A 24,653-nucleotide genomic window follows, 5' to 3' on the forward strand; every position below is an offset into this window, starting at 1 on the left:
TGTTCATGTTTTAAAAAATTGTTCTCAGTTAAATTTTTTGTTCATGTTTAAAAATTTGTTAGCGTTTAAACAATGGTTCATGTTTATAAAATGTGCGGGGATTTCAAAAATGCTTCATGTTTTCCAAATTTGTTGTTGCTTTTCAAAAAATGTTCATAATTCCAAAAGTTGTCCACAACTTTGCAAAAATGTTTCTAAATTGAAATATTGTTTTTTTGTTTCAAGAATATTTGGATTCAGTATTGTTGATAATTTTCAAGAAAATGTTTTTGAATTTCGACACCATGTTGTGTGCTTAAATATTTTCGCGCTTCTCATTTATCACCAACAGTCATCAGTTAGAGTGGTTAGCCGGAGTTGTTCAGCAGCGTTAGATCACAAGTGTGATTCCCTGTGAGTCTTACATTTTTCGGTATTTTCAAGCCGCGCACTACATAAAAGAAAAACTCAATTCGCCCTGGTGGGGCGGCCAAGTTGCCTCCTGCCGCACCCAATGATCTCTGCTGCCACCTCGACAATCCCTTCGAAAACCCACTCAGGGTTTAAACTAGGCCGGAATAAGAGTTCAGTGTGCTGATTTCAGGGATTAAAAGTTTGGGGTTCAATTTAGCAATCGTTTACAAGTTTAAGGTTTGTTTCTGATTTTTTTTTCCTTAGATCTTTGCCTCAATCTAACAGCGCGCGAGCGACCTGCGGAGGGTTCGGCCGGTCGACCGGACCGAATCGTTTCCCTTATTCTTTTTTTTTGTGGTGTCTGCGACATCGTTTCCCTTAATCAAGTTGTGCGTTTTCGACGTCGACTGGTCGCTCATTTTTTGTTTCGATCCCAATCTTTCTTGGCAAGATAAGTTGAACTCAGAAAAGGTTGAAAGTTGGCATGGTATCATAATTTCACCCACATAGCATGTGCAAAAAAGTACAGAGGGTTACCGCAAAAACTGGATGCACTTCGTGTACAAAATGGACAATCTCTTTCGAAGTATCAGGGTTTCGGACGAAAACTCATCTGTTACAAAGGCATTTCATTTTTTAAATAACCTAAGCATTAACAAATTGAATATAATGATAAAACACACTAATATTAAACATAAGAAAAAAGAATCACTGAAAAATCTATTTTCAAAGTTAAGTTATTCACAAACTAGTGATTCACACAAATTTCAAATATTTCAAAATTTAAACTATTCAAATTTGTAAACTACCGGCACTAACAGAAAGTTTGTAATTTTTTGTACCTAAAGCAAAAATATTCACAAAAAAACTCTAAATACAGCAAAAAAACAAATCAAAAATAAATAAAGCAAAAAAAAAGAAAATTAAAAAGCCCACCTACTGGGCCAGAGCGGCCTGCATACGACTAGAAACCCAACCTATAGTTGGGCCAGGATGCAGGCCCGCAAGCCCAGTAGGCCCACATGCAGAGTAGGAGAGGTAGGCCCAGAAGGCCTACTTTTGAGAGGAGCTCAAAGCAGTGCCCGCGCCGGGGCTTATAAACTGGTCTGGGCGCTCCTCAACTAGCGAGATGGGACTAAACTTCTGCGCCCCTCGCCTGGCAGCGCACACCCTTTAGTACCGGGTCGTGGCTCCAACCGGTACTAAAAGGGGGTCTTTAGTACCGGTTGGTGCCACCACCCGGTACTAAAGGGGGGCACTTCCCGCCGCTTGGCCTGGCCAAAACAGACCTTTAGTATCGGTTGGTGGCTTCAACCGGTACTAAAAGGTGTGTTCTATATAAGAAAACACTTCAAATTTTTTTTTCAGTTTCTCATCTCTCCCTCTGCTTCTTTCTCCTCTGCCCCGTCGCTGTCCGTGTCGCTGTCCGTCGCCGGCCCGGCCGTCCCCGTCCTCGTCGCCGCGCCCCGCCCCGTCGTCCCGTCGTCCCCGCCCGGCCCGTCCCCGTCCCCGTCGTCGCCGCCCCGTCCCCATCCCCGTCGTCACCGCCCGTCTCCGTCCCCGTCGCTGCCCCCCGTTGCCGCGCCTCGCCGGTGAGCTCCTGCCCCGGCCGCCATGTCCACACACACATTTTATTTTTTTGACATTTCCATCATTTTCTTTTAGTTATTTTAAAACTGAAAAGGCGATCCAGGGGGTGCAAAGAAAGTTAGTAATGGCGCACCTTCATAAAGTGCGCCATTACTATGTGTATGACTTGGTCAAAGTTAGTAATGGCGCACTTTGTGTAGGTGCGCCATTACTAAGTTTGACATAGTAATGGCGCACCTATGCAAAGTGCGCCATTACTAAGTTTGACGCAGTCATACACATAGTAATGGCGCACTTTGTACATGTGCACCATTACTATGTCAATTAGTAATGGCACGCTATCATGTGGTGCGCCACTGCTAATAATTTTTTTTTCAAAACTAGTAATGGCGCACCACACATCAGATGCGCCATTAGTAATATGTCAATAATGGCGCACCTGTATGTGGTGCGCCATTAATGTCCATATTAGCTATAGCCCTTTTCCTAGTAGTGACATGTATGACATCATAATCTCCGCACTGGTCCACCTCCTCCTTCGACATTGGCATAGTTTCAGACTCATACGTCTTTACTGTTGCCAACTTGTCGGTTTTTTATATTTATTTATTTTGTTAAATTATTCATTTGTGGTTGCGTGCATCTTAGCTATAGAGGCACATCCGACAATGCACAAGTCAGCTCAAGCTACATCTAGCAACACTATATCTCGTCAATAGATAATAGCATCTATAGCAGATTCCCTATCCTAAAATTTCAAAATGTATTCCTCATCAAAAAAAAACTATTTTCAGGGGATTATACTTTTCTTCATCTAGCAAGTTCCCTATAGCTTTATCTCTCAAAAAATTATTTTGCCAATCGATTCAAACCTTTGCTCAAATAATTGAAACAAATTCATCACATTTCAAAGCAACATAAACTATTCAATGCACCACAGCATAATTGAACTACGAGCATAGATAAAGTCCAACTGATCCATCAAACAACTAAACATAACCATAATTTGTGCTAAAAGGTACCGAATGAATGAGTTCGTTGAAAAAACCAAACACATGGTGGACAAAAAGATCATAGTTCACATACTAAAAGCTAATGTGAAAAAAATGCTCAAGGAACCTTCTAGAAGGTTCTAAAACCGGTAAAAACCTAAGCCGGCCCATTTCTTGATGTTCGCTCGGTCGCATGTACGTCTTGTCAACAGTTTGCAAGGTGGCGAATAGGGAATTCCGGCTAAGCAAGCGACGCTAAATCCTGCGCCCTCTGCACCCGCTATAGTACAATAGTGCTGCGATCCAAACGGGGGACGTCCTGCTTAATTGTACACTGCAGTAACCACCCCGCCATCCCCAACTGGACGTGCTAGCTTTCATCTTTTTATGTCTTTTCTTCGTTAATTTTTCTTTTGTTTTTATTTCGTTTTTTGTTTTTATTTTTCTTCTTCCTGGGTTTGACGAACGTTTTTTTTTCAAATTCGATGAACTTTTTCCAAATTTAAAGAACTTTTTTTCCAATCCGATGAACTTTTTTAAGATTGGTGAAATTTTTTCAAAATCGATGAACTGTTTTTCAAATCTATGGTATTTTTTAAAAAGTGATGAAGTTTTCCCAATTTCATGAACTTTTTTCCGAAATTTGATGCAAAAATCAATGAACTTCTCCAAATCGAGGAACTGTTTTTCAAATTTGATGATTTTTTTTTGAAAAGTTAACACAGTCAACTGCAAAGCGGTCAAACGTTTAATGGTCAACACAGTCAACTCAATTGAACGATCAAAGCGGTCAATTGAACTGAACGAGCGAGTTTCTTTTTGTGGAGCGATCGAAGGAAGGAGAGCTCCTCCTTGGCGCCTTCAGCGCCCGCTGGCGATTCCAGCGCCCACTGTGTCACTAGCATGGGCCTGGCCCAGCAGCGAACGCTGGCTGCTGCCGCTCGCTTGATCGCTGGCTATCGCTGCCCGCTCGATCGCTGGCTCCCGCTTGATCTTTTTTTCTTCATTCTAAAAATGCTACAGTACAGACTATTTTTCTTAGAAAAAACCGGTTTGCTACTGTATGTACACTTGTCTTAGAAAAAAGTTCATCAACTTTAAAAATAAGTTCATTGAATTTGAAAAAAAAAATCATCGTGTTTCAAAAAAGTTCATCGAGTTTGAAAAAAGTTCATCGAGTTTCAAAAAAGTTCATCGAGTTTGAGAAAAAGTTCATCGAGCTTCAAAAAAGTTCATCGAGCTTCAAAAAAGTTCATCGAGTTTGAGAAAAAGTTCATCGAGCTCAAAAACTGTTCATCGAGTTTGAAAAAAGTTCACCGAGTTAGAAAAAAGTTCATCGAGATTTTAAAAAAGTTCATTGATTTTAAAAAAAGTTCATCGAATTTGAGAAAAAGTTCACCAAAATTTGAAATATAAATTTCATCGAATTTGAGAAAAAGTTCATAGATTTTGCATCAAACCCAGGAAGAAAGAGAAAAAAGAAAAACGGAAAATGGAAAAAGGAAAAAGGAAAAAGGAAAAAAGAAAAGACAAGGAAGAAAAGAACAAGAAAGATGCACGTAACCACATTACGCTTGCTAGCGTGGTGGTTAGTGATGTGTGCTGCTGAAGCAGGAGGTTGCTTGTTCGAATCCCGGTTCACCCGCTTTTCTTTTGCTTCGCGATTTTTGCGGGAAGCAAAACGGGCCGGCCCAAAAACGCGACGCGAGGAGAGGGGGGTATGCGCCCGATTGCGGGAACAACTAAAACGGGCGAGGCGCCAAATAGGATTTAGCTGAAGGAAGGGATCGATCCAGATAAGTGGGCCGGCCCAAGTGAGCTTGGACATAAGCGCCATGAGGCAAAAGCAGTGCATAAGGCACCAATGAAGAGGACTCGCAAGCGACACGCGTTCGGAGGCGAGAGTGGTTCATGGGCTGGCCCGACATGTTAGGCGAGCAATATTAACGCTCATCAGTACTACCTCTATATACCATTTTTTATTCAATTTGCATGGGATTCAGGTAGCACCGCGAGTGCCATCGATAAACCATCTTTTGTTCGTCGATGACAGCCTGTTGGTCTTCAAGGCAAACGATATGGGTGCTACAGAGGGAACCTAGTTCTGTACATATACTATCAAGCAACAGGGCAACGAATCAATTACTCGAGGTCTTCAATTTTCTTCAGTAAAGGGTTGTCGGATACCACACGCCAAGAAATAAAGTCTCTCCTCAACGTCCCAAATGAAACCTTGGGCGAGAACTAATTGGGCATGCCGTCCGACATTGGAAATTCCAAGAACGGGGCCTTCAAGTATCTAAAGGACCGATTATGGAGTAAGATTCAGGGCATGTCCAGTCCCAGAGGTGCAAGCCATGGAAGCAGCGTGAGGTCCAATCCTATGCCCAAGAGGTTCATATATCTCAGGCTCTCCCAAGATCACAATAAATTTGAAGGATGGCCATCACTTTGGATATCCAACAAATTCGAACAGAGATCAAGTGCTCCAGATGCTCCAAAGAAAATAGGGATAGACGCCTGTTAAATATGTTTTCCGGCCATGGTATTGCTGATCACAAATCGACTCATTATTTCCATGTTGGAGCTCCAGGACATGTCCAGTCCGGTTGCTGCACCGGACACCGCTCCACTAGCAGTAGTCGCTGCCTTTCCGCCACGAGACGCTGCTCTGGGCCATGGAGAGAACCGCTGCTACCGGACCTCTAGGTGCGTCAGATATGCATGAATGGGCAGGATCAATTGACCAATCTATTTCAATATACCCCCTTGAAACGTTTGCATCTAGCCCCTGAAAACATCATGTCTTTGCAACTTACTCTCCACGTCCAATGGATTAGCATATAGGCAGGCCAGCAAATTGACATATACCCCCTTGAAACGGTTGCATCTAGCCGCTGGAAACATCATGTCTTTGCATCGAGTAAAGTATATATAGCCAGCGTCATAGAACATTGTTCTGAATCAAAAGAGCCGGAGAGCATTTCACAGCCAATTGGCATATGTGTGAGATAAACCAAGAAAAGTAGCTTTCCTGACTGTGAAAAGATAAACAACAAACTCACTGAATACAACATGTGCGTGAATGGGTGTTGCAAAATCTCTTTTCACAAACTAGGTGCTTGACTAAAACAAACAAATATAGTCACTTTCAGTGCAATCAAGAAGCAATATTTAATTTCTCCGAAGTTCCGAAGTTCTAAATTTTAAGTTTCAAAGAAGAGCAGATTGCTTAACACTTCTTTGGAACTGAGTGGCCATTCTAGAGGAAGCTGTACACAATTGTATGAAATGTTTCAGAGAAACAAAAGTAAACTGCAAATCGATGTTTGGCCATCACCCTATTGTAAAATTGGGGATGCGTTGACAATACTGTCCATGGGTAGAAACAAAGGCAAACTGCTAACCGATGTTCGGCCTCTCCTTCTCTCTTATTCAGCATCAATATCTCTAAACCACAGTCGGCCATGTCCTAGAACCAAGTGACCGAGGTGAGAGGTAAAAACATAATCAAAATGATCAAAATGATATGCTCAGGACTATGATCAAAATATAAAACATGTCAACCCTTAAAATACCAAATCAATAGTATTAGATTTATCATGAAATATATTTTCATATGATATGTGTACTATTCCTACATGTTGTAGATATAGATAATTTTCTCTGTAGTTTCGGTTAAAATTTATGAAGTTTGATTTTTCCTGAAAGTCAATGCGCAATATATGACGGAAAAGGTAGCTTCCTCGATGGCTCCATGGTGCGATGTGATTATTGCCGTCCGATGTCATGCATGAATCGCAGAAATTTGCCAACGTGGCCTGACATGAGAGAATCATTCGCTCCCTTGTGTTTCATGCGCGACACGTTCATCACCGTCAGATTTGCTAGACTCCACCTTCTTGGATCTTCTAGTCACAAACAATTTTCAAAGAGAAACACTGATTGAAAGAAAGAATGGATGCTTGTATTTTGATAATTTGTTCAGGCTTATATACTGTCTGAACAGTCGTTTACAATGTCAGTTGTTACATGTTTCCATCCTACGGAAGAGGTAAACTGCCATACACAATGTTTGGACAAAGTAGGTCTTCCAACTGCTGGTAGTTTAGCCTAAAGATAACGCTAATTGTCTATTAGCCTAATGCTAACTACCCATGACAATTTTGACCAACAGATAGCCAACACCACGTCATCCCCTTTCCATCTCGTTCGGATTCGTCGCTATCTTGAAGCCTATGCTCTACAATATGTTTACCGTGGTAGGTAGGGGAGATTCTACAACAACTCTCATCGCTCGCTCGGGGATTGGCTACGAGCTACATCATGCGTGAGACTTCCCTGAGAAAGCACATATTGGGGGGTATTAGGGGTGTTGATTTCGGATGAGGAAATTTGAAGCCTCACTGGACTACAATCTATCTGACGCCAACATCTACGCGTGAGATTTTCCATGAGAAAGCACATATTGGGGGGATTAGAAAAAATGTTTATAATATAAAAACTATATAGAAAATAAAATATGCCAAATGAAAAAAATCAGGAAGAAAGAAAAAAGAAGGAAAACCAAAGCCAAAATACGACACAGGAAAAAGAGGAAAAAACTCATCAGCAGCCAACGACCGAGAACAACACAGCGAACCCACGCGTACATATCCTAAAAAAAGACGCCGATAAGTGCCACACGTGTGGGCGTTAGGGGGGCTGCCCACACATTTTGTGTGGTGTATAAGAGGAACAGCCCACACACCCACGTGTGGGCAAAAAAAGTAATGCCCACACACCTCTTTTTTCCCTCCCGACCCCTCTCACACGCGTGCGTGTGGGCGAAATAGATAACGCCCACACGCCCCGTACGTCAGGCCTCGTACCTCGTGGTCCCGCATGCCCGCGTGACAGTCACCGCGCGTCCTGCAGTTGCCATGGTCCAGACCCTCGTCCATGTTCGTTTAACTGCAGTTGCCATGTCGCTGAACTTCGGTTGCCATGTCAGACAACTACAGTTGCCATGGTGCTCAACTGCAGTTGTCATGTATGATCTGATCTACTGTAGTTGCCATGATTTCAAAACTTTAGGAGTTGCCACCCACTAAACACTAGCAGTTGCCATGTAGCACTACAAGAAGGCATGGCAAAAAAACATGTTCGGGTAAAAAAGAGAGTTGCCATGTGCTCACAAGCACGCTAGGGCAGTTGCCATGTAAAAGAAAGAGTTGCCATCTGCTTACGTGCACGCTACGGCAGTTGCCATGTACCATGCAAAAACACATGGCAACTCGGGTAAAAAAGAGTTGCCATCTGCTTACAAGCAAAGCTAGGGCAGTTGTCATATACCTGCAGAAACACATGGCAACTACCAGCTTTGGGTGTGGGCTAGGAGACGGGCGTGTGGGCGAAGTGATAAACGCCCACACACCATAGGTTGAGTCATAGCAGAGAGGAAAAGAAAGCAGACACAAATTCGCAGCGCGGCGCGGCTCCGGCTTCCTGTAAACGTAGCCAGGTGTCGCCGGCGCCGGTCCTTACCGCCGCCGCGCCAGGAGATGATGCTGCCCGGGCATGCCTTGTGCCGCGCTGAACAAGGTAAGCCAGACTCCCCTTATCTGAGCTCACTCCAAGGTTGCGTTGCAACACCGGGACCCGTGCTTGATGTCTTGTTTGCTTTGCTTCGTTAGAGAATCTCCAACAGATGCGCTAGATTAGCCGCGCGCTGAAAAAAACGACTATATTGCGTGATCGAAACTGGCGCTCGAGCAGACAAACCTGTTGGAAAGTCGGACTTTGCTTAGCGTTTCTGTGGGGGTGTGAGGTGACGGCAATTCAGTGTTCGCCGTGGTGGCTGTTCTAGGATCTTCGTTGCCCCGCTTGTTCACTGTCCAAATCGTTTGGAGCTCGGTTGGGAGTCGTGGGAATGGTGGAGGTGAGTAGCTCCTGCGCTGCCCTTGCTTTGCTGTGTAGCGGGAGCCTAATCAGGGAATGCTTCAAGAGCTTAGAATTGTCTCATGCCATGAACCCGTGTCTTTGATGGAACATTTGCACTATATTTTCTTGCCCGTTCTTATTAAATAGCCCTGCTTCAGTACTCCCGCCGTTAAAAAATACTTGTCGTGGTTTTAGTTAGCTCAAAAGATCCGTTGCTCATTGGTGGAACACTTCACTGTATTTTTTTAACCGTTCTTATCAAATAGTGCTGCTTCAGTAGGTAGATCTGTTTCTAGAGAGAACTAGTTAATTATTGGCTTAATAAGGAATGCTTTGGAGGCAATCGAGACGATAAGTATTCTGAGTGTCCTTAATTCACCATCGCTTTGAGATAAACATAAGTGTGTCTGTTCTGTACTTAAAAAAAAAGTCTGTACTCTAGCCTCATTTCGCATCAACTCAGTTAAATTAAAAGTATGTACTCTAGCCTCATTTCGCATCAACTCAGTTAAATTGCATTAGTGGTAGATGGTCTTGAAAACATTTCGACCTGACTAGTTAGAAAGGCAGGTTGTGTATTACTCCCTCCGTCCCATAATATAAGAGCGCTTTTGACACTAATGGGCCATGCGGACCATGGGCTGTTCACACTAATTCTGTAGATATGTGAGTTCATATCAATTAGTTGCACTTCTCAGCATACCCCTATCTTAATTAAGATGATGCTGATTGGTTGGTTGTACTGTTTCTTGGCAGGACTGTTTGAAGATGCTCCAAGGAAACTTTTATTTAATTTCTTGGTTGTTATATTGGCTCTGGAATTTATCAATAAGGCTGATTTGATTGCCAAAACATCGGCTCTAAAGGCTGACACTCACACTCCTATTATGTCTGCTTCACAAGAATGGAGTTCAGTTCGGCCCATGGTATCCCAAACCAAAGTTGTCACAAGTATTGCAATGAGTCAGCATAGACAAAAGAAGCCATATTCATCACCATCAGCTCTATCATCTGTGCACTCTCCTATCTCTGCGCCGAGCTATAGCTCCATCTCGGGTGCTTCTGAACTCTCTTTTGATTCACTGGACCTGTTCGATCCTTCGATGCAGCACAACAGGCGCTCAGCAGAAGAGGTTCCTGCTCATGTGGATGCTGACCTCCCTGATGCAGCTTCGAATACTAGTACAGCTCCTTCTGGAGTGGTGCAGCCCCCACTATCTCCATACGATGGTAACTTTTCAAGTTTTCCTAGATCCTGAAATAATTTAATTCCAAATGATTTCATCATGTCAAACATGACTACAAATTACATAAAAGGTGATACTTGTGTATTTTAATCTAATCTGCATCTTCCTCATTTGGGAAAGTAGCACCATGTGACTGATCGTAATATCAATTGTCTTACCCATAGTTTTAAATAGCACGCTATGCCTCTTAGCGGCGGACCTTTTCTAAACGCTATAGCGCGCTATTTAAAATGTGTGTTCATGTATTTGGACCAAAGTGCCTTAGCACAGTACCTCTTCTAAACGCTATAGCGTGTTATAACAGAGCTATATCGCGCTATTTAAAACCACTCTTACCTGGCTGTAAATTATATAAGCTTGTTAGCTTTTATTAGTTCAAGCATAATGTTTTGATCCATCATTTTGGAATGGTGACTGATGAAATGGTTGGTAGCAGTTTCATAAATAATCAATGGTGATGGATAACATTTGACATCAATCATAGATACTTATGTATGTTAGTACACCCTGATATTTGCTCTAGATGCGCTGTCGTACAGTCAAATATGTTATATAATTCACTCTCTGTTTCACTAGGCTGTTGTGCTCCGAACATGGTACAGAGACGAGGTAGCGAGAACTGCCATTGTGTTTACCCGGTAAGAGTTGTGCTCTTTCTTCACAATGTTTCCTTGAATTCAAATTGGAGCAACGAATTTCTTGAGGAGCTTGCGTCACATCTCAACTTGCGGGTTACTCAGTTTGAGATTGTAAATTTCTATGTTGTTGGAACTTCTGGGCTAAATATGACAATGGACATAGCTCCCCACACTGGAAATAGCTTCTCATCCGAACAAGTTACTGCGATGAATTATTCTCTTAGCCTGCATACAATTCGGATCAATCCAGTACTGATTGGGGACTACAATCTTCTTGATCTAGTGTGGTTCAGGCCATTGGCTCCAGCTCCTGGTAATCCTTTGACACCTTGACATTCTTCTATGTGTTACAAAGCTGTAGATCTTTTAGTGTCTAATTAAGGTAGAGAAACTGGAATTCCACTTCATTTAGTTCTCTTTTAATTATGTCCGATTGTCGACTGCTTGAACCTTGAACCACCAACTTGTCCATTCTATCTGTCAGATGCAAACTCAAACAATCCTCGATGACACATCTTACTACTCATCCGGTTTGAAGATCTTGCTACTCATTCGAGCATTTCTGATCGCTGTAAATCAAGCCTGTCAGATCTAACTATGAATCGTCAGTTCCCTCACGTTTCTTCAGGTGTGGCAATGCCTGTAATTTGAATAAAGTTGTTCAGGTTAGTGGTTAAACTGAAACCCATCTTGAACCAGGAACCTTGCCTCGGACTACTTGTTCTCGACTTAGTTGGCACTGGAAACTTGAACCAATTTATTTCTGGCGAACACCCACATAGATGGATTTAACTGATTTATTCACGGGACTGCTCGACAGGAACCACCTTATGGTTGTGGGCAAGACATATCCATATGAATGATGTGTGTTGAACTGCTTAGCATATTGACAGCAAACAAATCCATCCGTGGCTGATAATATCATCTGTTTAGCACCGTGACCTATTCAGAAGTAGATCATCAACATCTTCTCCTGTGAACACTAGTTAAGTTGTGTTCGTCACTTGACAGTATTCGCTTACACATTGGCATTGACTATTCTGACCTGAAATTGCCGATGACACCTGAACAATCACACCAATCTGATCTCAAAACGAATTCATCACCACTAATCCTAAAACTGACAAGAGGCTTCCCTATTGGTCACTATAAGATCAACTTCAAGTGATGATCTTTTCTTGAGAAAATAAGAACTGGCCCTTATTTTTCATGTATAAACTTATCTCTCTCAGAGGTTAATGGTTATGCATAGAAAACAACGGCCTTTCTTATTCTAGAGAAAACAACAGTGGTTGTTCCTGTAACAGAAATTACTAATGTGCTAGACTAGTAGATGAATAGCAAGTTAATTCTGTTCAAATGTGTACGATAAACAAAAGGAATATATTTGTCCGTCCTTTAACAAGCTCTGCTTCAATTGTATGTATTTAGTAGTTGTGTCCAGTTTATTTGAAAAGTGCACGAGTTCTTGACACACTGGTTAATTCTGGAGTTTATGACGCATATACAAATAGGTTTGCCAAAAGGGTCTTTAACTAGAATATTTCCACACATTTTGCAAGATGCAATCACTAACTAGAAGATTGTAGAAGTTACTTCCCCGTTTGATGCCTTTTCCCCTCCAAAATTTTGATGCAGATGCAATAGCAGGCAGCTCGAGCGTACTTATGCTTCTTTTTGCATTTTGGTTGGGCTACAGGAAGTACGGATCCAAAAGGAAATCAAAGGAGAGAGCAAAGATTGAGTCCATCCTAGAAAAGAATGGAACTGTCCATTTGAAACGGTACACTTATGCCCAAGTGAAAAGAATAACGAGATCTTTTGCTGAAAAGCTAGGTCAAGGTGGATTTGGTGCTGTTTACAGAGGCGACCTCTTTGATGGTCGTCAGATAGCAGTCAAAATACTCAAGGACTACAAGACTGATGGGGAGGATTTCATCAATGAGGTAGCTAGCATTAGTAGAACTTCTCACGTTAACGTTCTTAATCTCTTAGGATTTTGCTTGGAAGGATCTAAAAGGGCATTAATTTATGACTATATGCCTAATGGTTCACTTGAAAAGTATGCCTTCAAGGATGGCTCTAAAGGTGGAAATACTTTAGGTTGGGAAAAATTATTTGATATAGCAGTGGGCATTGCTCGAGGACTTGAATATCTCCACAGAGGATGCAATACCCGCATGGTGCATTTTGATATCAAGCCCCACAACATTCTATTGGATCAAAATTTCTGTCCAAAGATTTCTGATTTTGGACTAGCCAAGCAGTGCCTCAATAAAGAAAGTGTTATTTCCATTGGTGGTGCAAGAGGAACAATAGGCTATATAGCCCCCGAGGTTTATTCGAAGCAATTTGGAACAGTAAGTACTAAGTCTGATGTTTACAGTTATGGAATGATGGTTCTTGAGATGGTTGGGGCAAGGGACAAGAATATCAGCCAAAATAGTGAATCTACCAGCCAATATTTCCCACAATGGATTTATGAACATTTAGATGAATATTGTCTTAGTGCTTCCGAGATAAATGGAGGGACCTCAGAGATTGTAAGGAAGATGATAGTGGTAGGGAGGTGCATACAGTTGAGTCCTACAGATCGTCCAACAATGACTAGAGTTGTCGAGATGCTTGAAGGGAGCACAACTAACATCGAATTGCCACCAACGGTGCTCTTGAGTTGATAGGTTTGTATTGTTCTCCGGCACTTGCTCAAGTATTGCATAATTTGTGAGAAAGATTGGAAATTTTTAATTCTTAAATGATGGACTGAAAATTTAAAGACTTCCGAGTGCCATTTGTGTGTATGCAGTGGGGATTCCACCAAATTATTGACCGAGTGTGACCATATTTGTGGAGACATATTCTAATTGGGCCTAGCAATTGGCAGCTCATGACGGGCGTGAGGGCGTGTGCACGTTTTTTTTCTTCTTTTTTCTCCTGGTTTTGTTGTTTTTCTATTTTTATTATAAATTTTCCTCTCGGTAGTGTTTTTTAGAAAATTTGATTACTTTTAAATATACAAACTTTTTTAATTTATCATATATTTCTAATTCGTGAAAATTTCTTAAAATTTTGTGATTTTTAAAATTCGTAAACACTTTTGCAAATTCCTGAGTATTTTATTTTTTTGAACATTATTCCAAATCTATCATAATTTTGAAAATTTATGAATCTTTTAAATCCGTGAATTTTTTATTTCACCAACTTTTTCAAAACTAAAAATGATAAAAGATAGCATTCTTTTCCAAGCCAGCAGGAGTGAACCAGAGGATTGTGGGCCGTGGCCCGTGCCCATTTTTGTGGCAACCTGGCCCTTAAAGCGCAAAATAGGAGCATTTTCTATTTACCGCGCATTGCGACTTAATATCGAGTCTTACATAGAGCCTACGAGCGAGTGGCTGGACTGGGCCATCTCAGTTTTGGTTTTTTTAGAAAGCATGCTTGTATTCAAATCATCAAATCTCTACTTCTAATGGACGAGTTGGTTGAATAGTCCCCCCACTTTCGTCTGGTTTTTTTTCGACTGGTTTTTTTCGTCCCACCTTCGTCTGGTTTTTTTTCGTCGTTTTTTTTTCGTCTGGTTTTTCTTTCGTATCTCACCCCGCACGTAAAACTAACCTCAATCTCGATCTGTTTCATCTCAGCCTCCAGCCCCGAGAGGAGCCGCCGCCGCCGCCGAGAGGAGACGCCCCAGCCCCGAGAGGAGCCACCGCCGCCGAGAGGAGACGCCCCAACCCCGAGAGGATCCGCCGCCGCTGGGGAACGAGGTCGCCGCCGCCTCCCTCGCCCGCGGCCATGATGACCGATCTGGCGTGGGCGCCGCAGATCACCCTCTGGTCCATGGCCTCGACCAGGTACGAATCCCTCCTCCACTTCTTCTGGTTTGGTTATTTCCGCATCTTGATCTGATTCGGGCGTGTGTGCAGTTTGCTATGATCTGGCGACGGGATGCAAGGAGAAGCTGCTGCGGTTTCAAGGGGCCGTGAGGATGCCCACCATGAAGGCGTGTCTGGGATGATGGAGGTGATATCCAGGCCCTGCTGATATCGGCCAGGTCCCCGATGCCGTCGACTGGCGGCGGCCACCGTGTCCTCTTCCATGGCGTCGGCGGGGCCTTCCCCTGCCAAGCGCAGCGGCTCCTTGGCTGGATCACCGTCGCACACCTCGCCGGCGTGGTCGGCAAGATCTGCATCTCGATCCTCGCCACTCTCCATCCTCTTGCAGGTAATAGGCTTTCCGCCCCCTCTTTTATCTCCCGCGTTCTCGTGTGCACGGATTGTGAGCGTGAAGGAATATTTCTCTTCTATTTCATGATGCTGCTGTGCTCCTTCTGCCTTCACACTGCACATATATAGATTCTTCAAAGGAATTGGATGCTGATAATATCAACTTAGTTCCCTGAATGTGATATATATATATATTCTTCCCTCGCTTTGAATTGATTGCCCCAAACAATATATCTCTGGTTGACAGTCATGGCCTATTATTATTGTTGTTAATTTACAACACTCTGCGCTGTATTGTCCAATCATGGTCCAAACTTAAACCTTGGCTGTGGATTCATTGTATGTACCATATGCTGTTCATAGCTACAAAATTGCAATCTCTTGAAAATGTTCTTGAATACAGTAATTTTTTTGTCACATAACCCATATGCTGATGATAAAGTTTGTTGTATGAGCTTGTGGCATACTGATCCGACAGGTGGCAGGTATGCGTTCAGATGTTGCAGCTCTAAGGAAGGGTAGTATATGGCACATGGCTTTGTGGGTTGTTCGACAAGAAGTGTTTTGGGCATATTCGAAAGGCAATCTTGTCAAAATTGTACATCGATTTTCTTATTCCGCCATCAGCTTCTATTGATATGAGCGATACAAAAAGTTCAGCACTGAATTTTAGTATGTTAACTTGCAAGATTTCTCGTGACTATTTTTTTTGTTATAGGTTTATAAATTTCGAAATATAGTTGCAGCTTCACGGAATGGACGGCCCAAATTATGTTAGTGTCTATATGTTTACTTGGTGGTGGTCTAGCGTGAGTGACACCTGCATCTGTAACTTACCCATTGGATGTTGTTCGAAATCACCTGACAACACAGGTGATGCTTTTCTTCCTTTTGTGATTTGTGAATAACACTAAGCCAATCAATCAATCAATATAACTTCCAGTTAGAACTTAGAGCATCTTTACCTAACGCTTTCATGCAATGCAGCTTTACAGACCAAAGGAACAGGTTTTAGTAAGCTAAACTTTCATGTCTATAAAATTCTGCAGAAAACCACTAGGTATTACAAGGGCATCTTTCACACGTTGTCTACAATTTGTAGAGAAGAGAGTGGTAGAGGATTGTATAAAGGCCTTTGGTCCACCTTATTGGTAAGCCGTCTGCTTCTACTGAGAATTGTTTTTTAGTTGACTTCCCAGTAACTTTTATGAGTTACAGGGAGTTGGACCTGATATATCAATCAACGTTTATGTATATGAATCCCTGAGGTCTCATTGGCAAATGGAAAGTTGAATGTCAAACTGTGCGACCAATGATTTGCTATGGTACCTCCCTCTTCTCTCTTCTATGAACCCTATAACACACGTCTCAAATCTTAATTTCTTTTATCCTATTGCAGGTTAATTCCAGTTGGCTGTGTTAACCTACAGTAATCAATCAAGTCAACAAATATAACAATGATACTTTGTCTTCTGATTTTTGGTGGTGATTTTTTTTGTGACTGAACTAACAGGAGCTGAAGCATGTGTTCTTATTTTTTTATATGACTAGATGCATATGAACTGAAGCTCCATAATTTTCTTTTCAAGTCGACATTGGTGGCAACCAATACAATTAGCGTTATTTACAACCAATGAAGTCTTATAATTTTCTTTCTTAGAAATATACAGTGACACTGACTATCATTTAGTAGCTCTACCGGCACTAGCCAAAAACAATAATATTTATTTATTTAACCACCAAATAGAACAATAGGTTATTCTGCATTATGGGTACACAAATCACAACACTATATTTCAGCTGTAGAAATCTGTGTGGATGCCTGCTGATATTTTAAGCCTACATATTGCCGATTTGGTTTGAGGAATGCTTGAAGCATAATTTACTCCCTAATGTGCAAATAGCAGTATCATTTTTTGTCAAGAAACTGAGAAGACGGAAGAGAGTTGGTGTTGTCAGTGTGGTGAGCCTATGCGGCAACCACAAGGCTGAAGTCTGCTTTGATCGTTGTTCAAGATTTGAGCTTTGGCTCCGGTTTTGATAGCTCTATATCAGTGAGTTTAGTACAGTAACTATTTTAAGTATCTTTACTGTGCATAGTTGCATACATTTTATTCATGGATTAGTCTTGGTAATATTAACATTTGAAAAGCAATTTTTGTGTGACCATTTTTTCATCTTAGTATCTCCATCTACCAGCAAAAGGCAACGTGCACAAACCTGTATTTAACATGCAACATGAGATAGTGTGCATCGAAACTATGCTTATGTTTGTGACATTCATGTGGCATCTCATTTTATTATCCATTTCTGTAGCATGCAATGTTTATTTTCTTCTTTTGGTCCATAATCCCTCCTCAAAGAAATATAAGAGTGTTTAGATCACTAAAGAAGTGATCTAAACGCTCTTATATTTCTTTACATAGGGAGTACATGTCATGATTGTTGGATACACATGCAGACTTTCAACGAGTTTTTGTTCTCGGACTTGGGATCCACAGTCCAAAGTTGATTGGTGGATCAAGTGAACTTGGTGCATCTCCATTCAAGCTGGTGTACAATTACCAGCCTGCTTGTTTAGCGCAGTCTCCACAATCATACAAGCAAATGAGCATCTGTGGTGGCTTTGGGCGCGTGTTTGAGGCTGGTCCGGTATTTAGATCAGAAAAATCAAACACTCACAGGCATCTGTGTGAGTTTATTGGGTTGGATGCAGAAATGGAGATTAAGAAGCACTACTTTGAGGCAAGGAAGATTTGGAGGAAATAATTCTTTAGTTTGTCTATTGAAGCGATGCTGACCAAGTACTGATTTTTGTTTTCAGGTTTGTGATATCATAGATTGCTAATTGTAGCAATATTCAAACACCCAAATGAAAATTGTCAGAAGGAACTCGAGACAATAAATAGGCAGTATCCATTTGAACCTCTGAAGGTAAGACATTACTCCTTACTGTTTTGTGTTGTTATATGTGTGCTTTTGCTTAATTTACTGTCTCAACTTCTTCTAATTTATATACAGTACCTAGAGAAAACGTTGAAGCTAACGTACGAGGAAGGGATTAAAATGCTCAAGGTACTAACATGTACTTTTATGTATGTCTATGATATCATTATTGTGGCGTTGTATACAATATGCTCTTTTTTGTTGTTCTCACAGTATGATCGATACTAGAACTTAATAGCCCAATTATATTGCATGAAAGGCCTTTGTTGGAAATGATAAAACAGCTAGACAGTGAAATGCCGACCAGCCCCATGTCACTCCATCCCCATGGGCGACCCTAAGCCCGGCGACCCCCACCCTCCTCCCCTCACCGTCGCCGAGCGGGCGGCGGCGGGGACGGTTCCTTTTCTCCGCGGTTGTGTCCTCCATGAGTTGGGGAGCTCATGGGGCGGGCGGCAAGCGGAGGGCGACGGCCAGCGCGGTGTCGTGCCTCTTGCGTCGGCGGATGTGGTGAGGTGGGTGGCCTAGGAGGCGTGGGCGACTCGGTTGCTGGGGCAGCTGCCCGGGAGCGGGCTCGAAGGCTCAGATCATGGCGGTCCCGATCTGTCCGCTCCGGCCATGGGGCTGGCCGTTGGATACTGTGACATGGGCATGGTTGGGCTGCGTCCAGGCCGTGCTTACTGCGTGAGCTTTGGCTTTCGTGGTGTATCTGAGGCTCGGTTGTGTTGTGTTGTGCGTTGGTGTTGACTCGCCTCCATGTTGGTCGTGCGGATCGATCGAAGGGCTCTCGGAACTGGTGGTCATGGTTTGCTGCTGCCCGTATAGCGTGGTCTTGGCTTGCTCTCGATCTGCGGTGGCTGAGTTCCTTCCTCGGGGCTGGGTTAGGTCGAGGGGCTTAGGACGAAAGTCTTGGTTTGATGGGCGTTGAAGGATACCAGCGACCATGGCGTTGTAGCTCCCTCCTCTTTGGAGTTGTCATCGATGAGTTCCTCCTCTTCACTAGACCATGGCTTGCTGGTTTTAAGGGTTGCCGTGGGGGTTGTTGGTGTGGGCGGCCATCTCCTGAGGTCTGCCAGCTGTTGTGGGTCACTCTGGGCGAAATCTTAAGTCTTCGAAGGGGGTCGATGACCGCGACTTACTTTGTCCGTGTCAACAAACAATTCGAAATACCTCGACTTTTTCAGAACAGGTCCGAGTCAAATAGCAATGATTCGAAGCACTTCTTTTTCCATTACACTATTTCAGAAACCTAATGACTCGATTGTATGGATATGGAAAATACAGGATTTCCGATCCTAGCGGGAAAAGGAGGGAAACGGCGGCACCCTTGGGCGTCGTTATCCTTCTTGAAGGCATCTCGGAAGAGTTCATCCACTCATCTCTGGGGTGTGGGCAAGTTGGTGGTATAGTTTCGAGTTGGCTGATGTCGGAATTGTTGTTTCTTTTTTGTTTCTCTTCTTTTTTCGGGGCTTTGCACAATTTTCCCTTTTAAATCGCGTGGTTTTCGGCCTTGTTTTCCTCATAAACAGGGCCATTCTGTAATTTTATTTTCCTCTCTTAATGAATTGGGCAAAGCTCCTGCCTTTCTCCTAAAAAAGGCCTTTGTTGGGTAGACAATACATCTACATATAACAACTGTGCAGACTACAAATGTTTTCCCCATTCCTTCCCAAATTAGAAAAGGTATAATTAAGTTCAATGACATGTGGGTTTACCAAGGTAACCAATCAAGCTAAACTGGATTAGCATTTTTTTCTACTCCCTCCGTCGTAAAATATAAGAGCGTTTTTGACACTATACTAGAGTCAAAAACACTCTTATATTATGGGACGGAGGGAGTAACTTCTATGAATGCCACACAAATTGTAATGGTAATTTCTATACATGTGTGTGATTTTGCAGCATACCAATGAAGCCTTAAAAATAACTTGGATTGGTGAAAAGTAAAATTAGACGGTGGGAGCTGTGTGAGTACGCAAGTTGTACCTTGTCGGTTTTGATGACAAGAAGTCTCTCTATGAGGGCATCCATAGCTTGATGATTTTGCACCTCTAAGATTGCCTTTAATGATTTTCTGTTTGCCTTTATATATTGCAGGTTTCATTCTGGAATCCTCTAGGCAGGGTGCTTGCAATCCCCTACATCTCGGCTGCAACAAAAAAGACCCAACGAGGCTGTTGTTTCAAGCTCAGACCCTCTTCATTGCACGCGGTGCTAGAAGGAGAACTGGGTTGTGGTGGTGTTGCTGGTCGTTTTCCTTTTTACTTTTGCACTTTGGCCATCATAAACGACACAGGCTTGCTCCCCGGATGGATCTCTTTCTCTCCCTGGATCTTTTAAACAGGTGTTGTGATTAAAATTGTGATAAATCAGTGTTCATCACTATTCTTTTTGGACTTGAATAGATCTATGTCTAAATTACACATAATGTGTAGGAGAAAATTACTATAGCTGGACTTTCATGTCTTTCTTGAATCCATGGCAAAGCATAGTCACCTTAGTACTATGTTGCTTTGCACATGTCTTCTCATGGCCTTATTAAAGATCTTGTTTCCATGGCTTTAAACACAAGATGATATTTTTGTAGCATATTTCATATAAGTTTTCCTCCTATAAGGCTATAATTTCAAATTCAAGCCCACCCAACACACAAAGTTTCTATCTTCTTATTTTCTATACAAGTAGTAGCTTGCGCAGCGGTGGTGTTGATGAACGACACCCAATGCAGAGGCGGCAGTTACCATAGGGAAGAGGTCAAGAACATCTAGCTCTTGTGGTGTTCCTCCTCATTGTTGTCATCGCCATCAACAGCAACAATGACGACCGGCTCATGGGACGGCTACTAGAGAGGGAGCGAGGAAGGGGGAGACAGATCTTTCAGGTACAATGGTACGACAACCATGTTTTGAAATATCAATGAGATTTGGTGCTAAGTTAGCATCGTGTTTTATCCAATCTATCAAACACCATAAGTTTCATGTCGAATGTGTTGTAGAAATATGTTCTTCCATAAATATGGTTTTAGTCCTTCATATTTTAGTATCGTTGTAAATTTATCCATTCACATATCACTCTGAGAAACATTTTTAATTGGGGGAAGGAAGAATGGAAGAAAAGAAGAGTGCTTTGACGTAAAAAAAAGAAGTCATCAATATAGCCCGTTGCAACGCACGGGCGTTCTACTAGGAGATGCAAGTGAAGTGGAATAATGAAAATACATTGCATCAAGTACATTTTCCGATTGTTACTGTAATTTTTTTCTATACATGTGAAAATGGAAGTGCATTATGCTTATGTATGCAATCAAAAAAAAATTAAAAGGCCCGTGGCAACGCATGGGCATTGTACTAGGGAAATAAGACGAATAGACATGCAGACTAAGCTCCATATCCAAGGGATTTTGGTAGTACATGCCATGTTTATGCTCACTGTTGAATAGTCTGTATATAACTATTTATGCAATACTTGGACCACAGGAGCAATTCATTCTGTATATTTTGCTGGGGATTGTGCCTTGCAGTCAATTTATAGAAGGGTAAGATGTATCGCAATATCTTTGACTTGCATTCTCTGCGATGTCAAGTAAGAAAATAGAATATATACTCTTTGAATTATCTTTTCTTTTTTTCGATGTCTCTATCTTACTTCTATAATCCAATTGGCATTCGCTAGAGTTTCTGTTGATGAAACATTTGTTTTGTGATGTGAGGAGGTTCTGTTTGTGACTTTGCAATCAATATTCGTAGATACGGTTCGTAGATCATGATATCTGCACAATCTCAATCTACTCCTGTGACCATATATTGTATTAATGGGTTGTGTCAGGGTTATTTTATCAACTGCTGGGTTGTTGATCTACATTACGGTTTAATTCTTACACGAATTAATGTTGACTCGATTCTCTGTAGTAGGTTGAGAGGCTTCTCCTCTCATGATTTACTCTGATTAGTTTGCCTGGCTCCATGCTCCTCATGATTTCTTTGAATTTTTCTGTAGGAGCTCGGTCAAAAATCACCTAAGGAAAATCTGTCGTTCTTCTCTACAAGGGTTGCATGTGGAATTTGAGGAGAATCTGTGCACCAGCATCCGACTCCTTGATGTTGCTCTGATCATATTGTGTAAATATATTTCTAATAAAGCAATCGCCCGATGGTGTACATGTTGTAAATAACAAGATGTAATCATCAAGTGTGAGAGATGGCAACATCATGATGGGATGGTATGTACTGTTGTGCTCATCAATAGAGTTAGATCACTTTTCTGTCTGAGAGTCGATTTTTTTGTGTTAGATGGATTGACAAGTACCAAAGATTGATGCCAAGCAGAACTAAAACCTGTCCATGGATTACCTTCGGTCCCGCATTCCAATCAACATCATTGGGCCGAGCGAGCGCGCGGGTGGCGCAAGAGGCAATGGGCAGCCGGTGGAGACTGAGTGGTGAGCGGCGGTGGCGAGGTCGAGCAATTGGCACCAGCGGCGAGTAGGCAATTACCGTGACGGGCGAGCGGACGAGGCGTGTAGGTGTCACGATTGCATCACAATTGGAATAAAGTAAACAATGCATACGTGTGGCTATTGACTGATTTTGTGTGTTGTGTGCTTGTGTTAACAGCCAGCCAAATCAATCAGCCAAGGGCCATTATGTACGTGAGTGTGTTAACAGTGGGTATATCTGAAGATTATTTCTCAACTCGGCATGTGGGTAGAGACTAAAAAGACGATGCCATGGTAGCATGGCAGACCTGGCAAGTGCCACGAACATCATGATATTCTTCCTTTTCTTAATTCCTTGATTTGAAAATTAATTTGCTCTGCATGTATAGGAACATAGCAGTCGGGCAAACGACACTTTGGCATCTTGATCTATCAAGGGATTTTTTTTTACTTTAGAAAATGTGGGTTCGGATTGGTCTGTTGAGTTATGGCTGGCTGATCGGAATAATTTTTCTATTTAAAAAATGTGGCAAATAGCATTTCATTAGAGATTGGTCTGTTGAGTTATGGTTGGCTGATCATAATAATTTTCCTATTTAAAAATGTAGCAAATAGCATTTCATTAGAGATGGCTTTGCAGCAAATTGCAAATCACGCAAACCAAGCCATCGTCGCCTCGTTGCTCTCGCCGGGAGCGACAACAACCGCCGGTCTCTTCTTCGCCTTCTTAGCCGGCATCTCCTCCATCCGGATGCCCTGCGGCACGAGCCACTCCGCCACCGCATGGGACTCGACCTCCAGGAAGTTTAGATCCGTCTTCGGCCGTCCGGCACGCCACACCGCCACGTCGTAGGCACAAGCAGCCTCATCGGCGGTGGGATACGTGCCGAGCCACCAACGCTGCCCGGCATCGGAGAACTCCAGTCCGAAGGTCCCGGAGGGCTTCGCCCTCATGCCGAAGAAACCGGACTTTCCCTTCGGCGTCTTCTTCGGCGCCATCGGGGAGCGGGCGGCGGCCAAGCGGGGAGCGGGGCGGCGACGTGCGGCGCGGGGCGGACGCGGACGGAGCGGGGCGGCGGCGTGCGGCGCGGAGCAGAAGCGGACGGAGCGGAGCGGTGGACGGACCGGAGAGGAGGCGAACGGAGCAGGGCCGGAGAGGAGGCGGACGGAGCGGGGCCGGGCGGAGGATGGACCGGAGGCGGAGGCGGCCGGAGAGGAGGCGGGCGGGGTCGGGGCGGCCGGAGCGGAGGCGAACGTGATGGGGCAGCGCAGCGGTAGGCGGCGGCCTAGGCGGGGTGGAATCAGTGGTGGGGATCTGGATCTACGACGGGGCGAGACCTTAGAATGTTAACATGTAACTCTTGCAAACTATTTCAAAAGCCCGTGGCAACGCACGGCCAGTCTACTAGTAATACATAGTCCTTGACACGTACAAGTAAGCACACCCTAACGCACACACAAAAAACTAGAAAAACAAAGAGCACTCTAACAAGTAGTAAAATACAAAGTGTTAGAGTTGTGTCGAATATTATTGTACAAAGTAGGTTATAGTTGCACTTGGTTTTTGAACTATGTGTAGACAAGGTAGTAGTTGTGTCCTAATAGGACACTTCTATCCTAGGCCTTTCATATATATCGAGGGTTGACACACGATGTAACCTATGCCAACATAATAGCACATGCACGCAGGGGAGGCGGTGGCGCGTGTTGACGCCCGGGTGGCCGGTGTGCGGTATTGTAGCGGTGTCACGGGGAGTAGCGCCCGTAGTCAGGCCCCGGGGATGTAGTCATGATGGTGAACCTCATTAACAAGTCTTGGTGATGTGCTTGTGTGATTGCTTGATCCTCGGTAGATCGATGGTGCGCTTCGGATTCATTCTAACCAGTAGTATCATGAGCAAGGTTTTGAAGAGGTTTTGGATCGTTGTTGATCAAGAGGAAAAGCTCCGATGGTCGGTCTTGAAGAGAGGCGTCGTGTTCTATTCCGATCTACTGACGGTACGCAGCAGATAAGGTCTGATGTGAAGGTCAGATGGTCGTGACACGGAGGCCAAAGCAGCAGGTTTGGAAGCAATCGGAAGCAACCAAGGCAGCGGCAGGTCGGATCTGAAGCAGCGGCGGCTAGGGCACGGAGCGCAGCGAGCGTCGCAGGAGGCAGTCACCAGGGCGGGCCAAGGCGTGGAATTTTCTGCGGGACGGCTGTATTTTGGTTTTCTGCGGGACGGCTGCAGGCCCAGGTGCTGGGTGGCCGAGAAGGTAGCGGTGCT

At 43.3% G+C, this 24,653-nt stretch overlaps 1 protein-coding gene across 5 annotated transcripts; it reads left to right on the top strand.

The window, feature by feature from the left end:
- Positions 1–2,272: 2,272 nt before the first annotated feature.
- On the top strand, positions 2,273–21,976 carry LOC141034338 (LEAF RUST 10 DISEASE-RESISTANCE LOCUS RECEPTOR-LIKE PROTEIN KINASE-like 2.3). 5 transcript variants are annotated; one of them, XR_012196090.1, is made up of 4 exons: positions 2,273–10,127; positions 10,721–11,095; positions 12,421–16,330; positions 16,405–21,976. XR_012196090.1 is itself a non-coding variant. In XM_073506307.1 (4 exons), exons 1-3 carry the CDS (start codon positions 9,617–9,619, stop codon positions 13,458–13,460), a joined length of 1,926 nt encoding a protein of 641 aa, XP_073362408.1. In that variant the 5' UTR covers positions 2,273–9,616; the 3' UTR covers positions 13,461–13,463; positions 14,424–21,976. The 5 variants fall into 5 exon arrangements, 2 of the variants coding, with proteins under 2 accessions (XP_073362408.1, XP_073362407.1); XR_012196089.1 differs by having other exon boundaries at positions 12,421–15,878; positions 16,055–21,976; XR_012196088.1 differs by having other exon boundaries at positions 12,421–14,633; positions 14,706–21,976.
- The last annotated feature ends 2,677 nt before the right edge of the window (positions 21,977–24,653 follow it).

The sequence above is a fragment of the Aegilops tauschii genome, unplaced genomic scaffold (genome assembly GCF_002575655.3).
Source record: "Aegilops tauschii subsp. strangulata cultivar AL8/78 unplaced genomic scaffold, Aet v6.0 ptg000777l_obj, whole genome shotgun sequence".
NCBI classification, from domain to species: Eukaryota; Viridiplantae; Streptophyta; class Magnoliopsida; order Poales; family Poaceae; genus Aegilops; species Aegilops tauschii.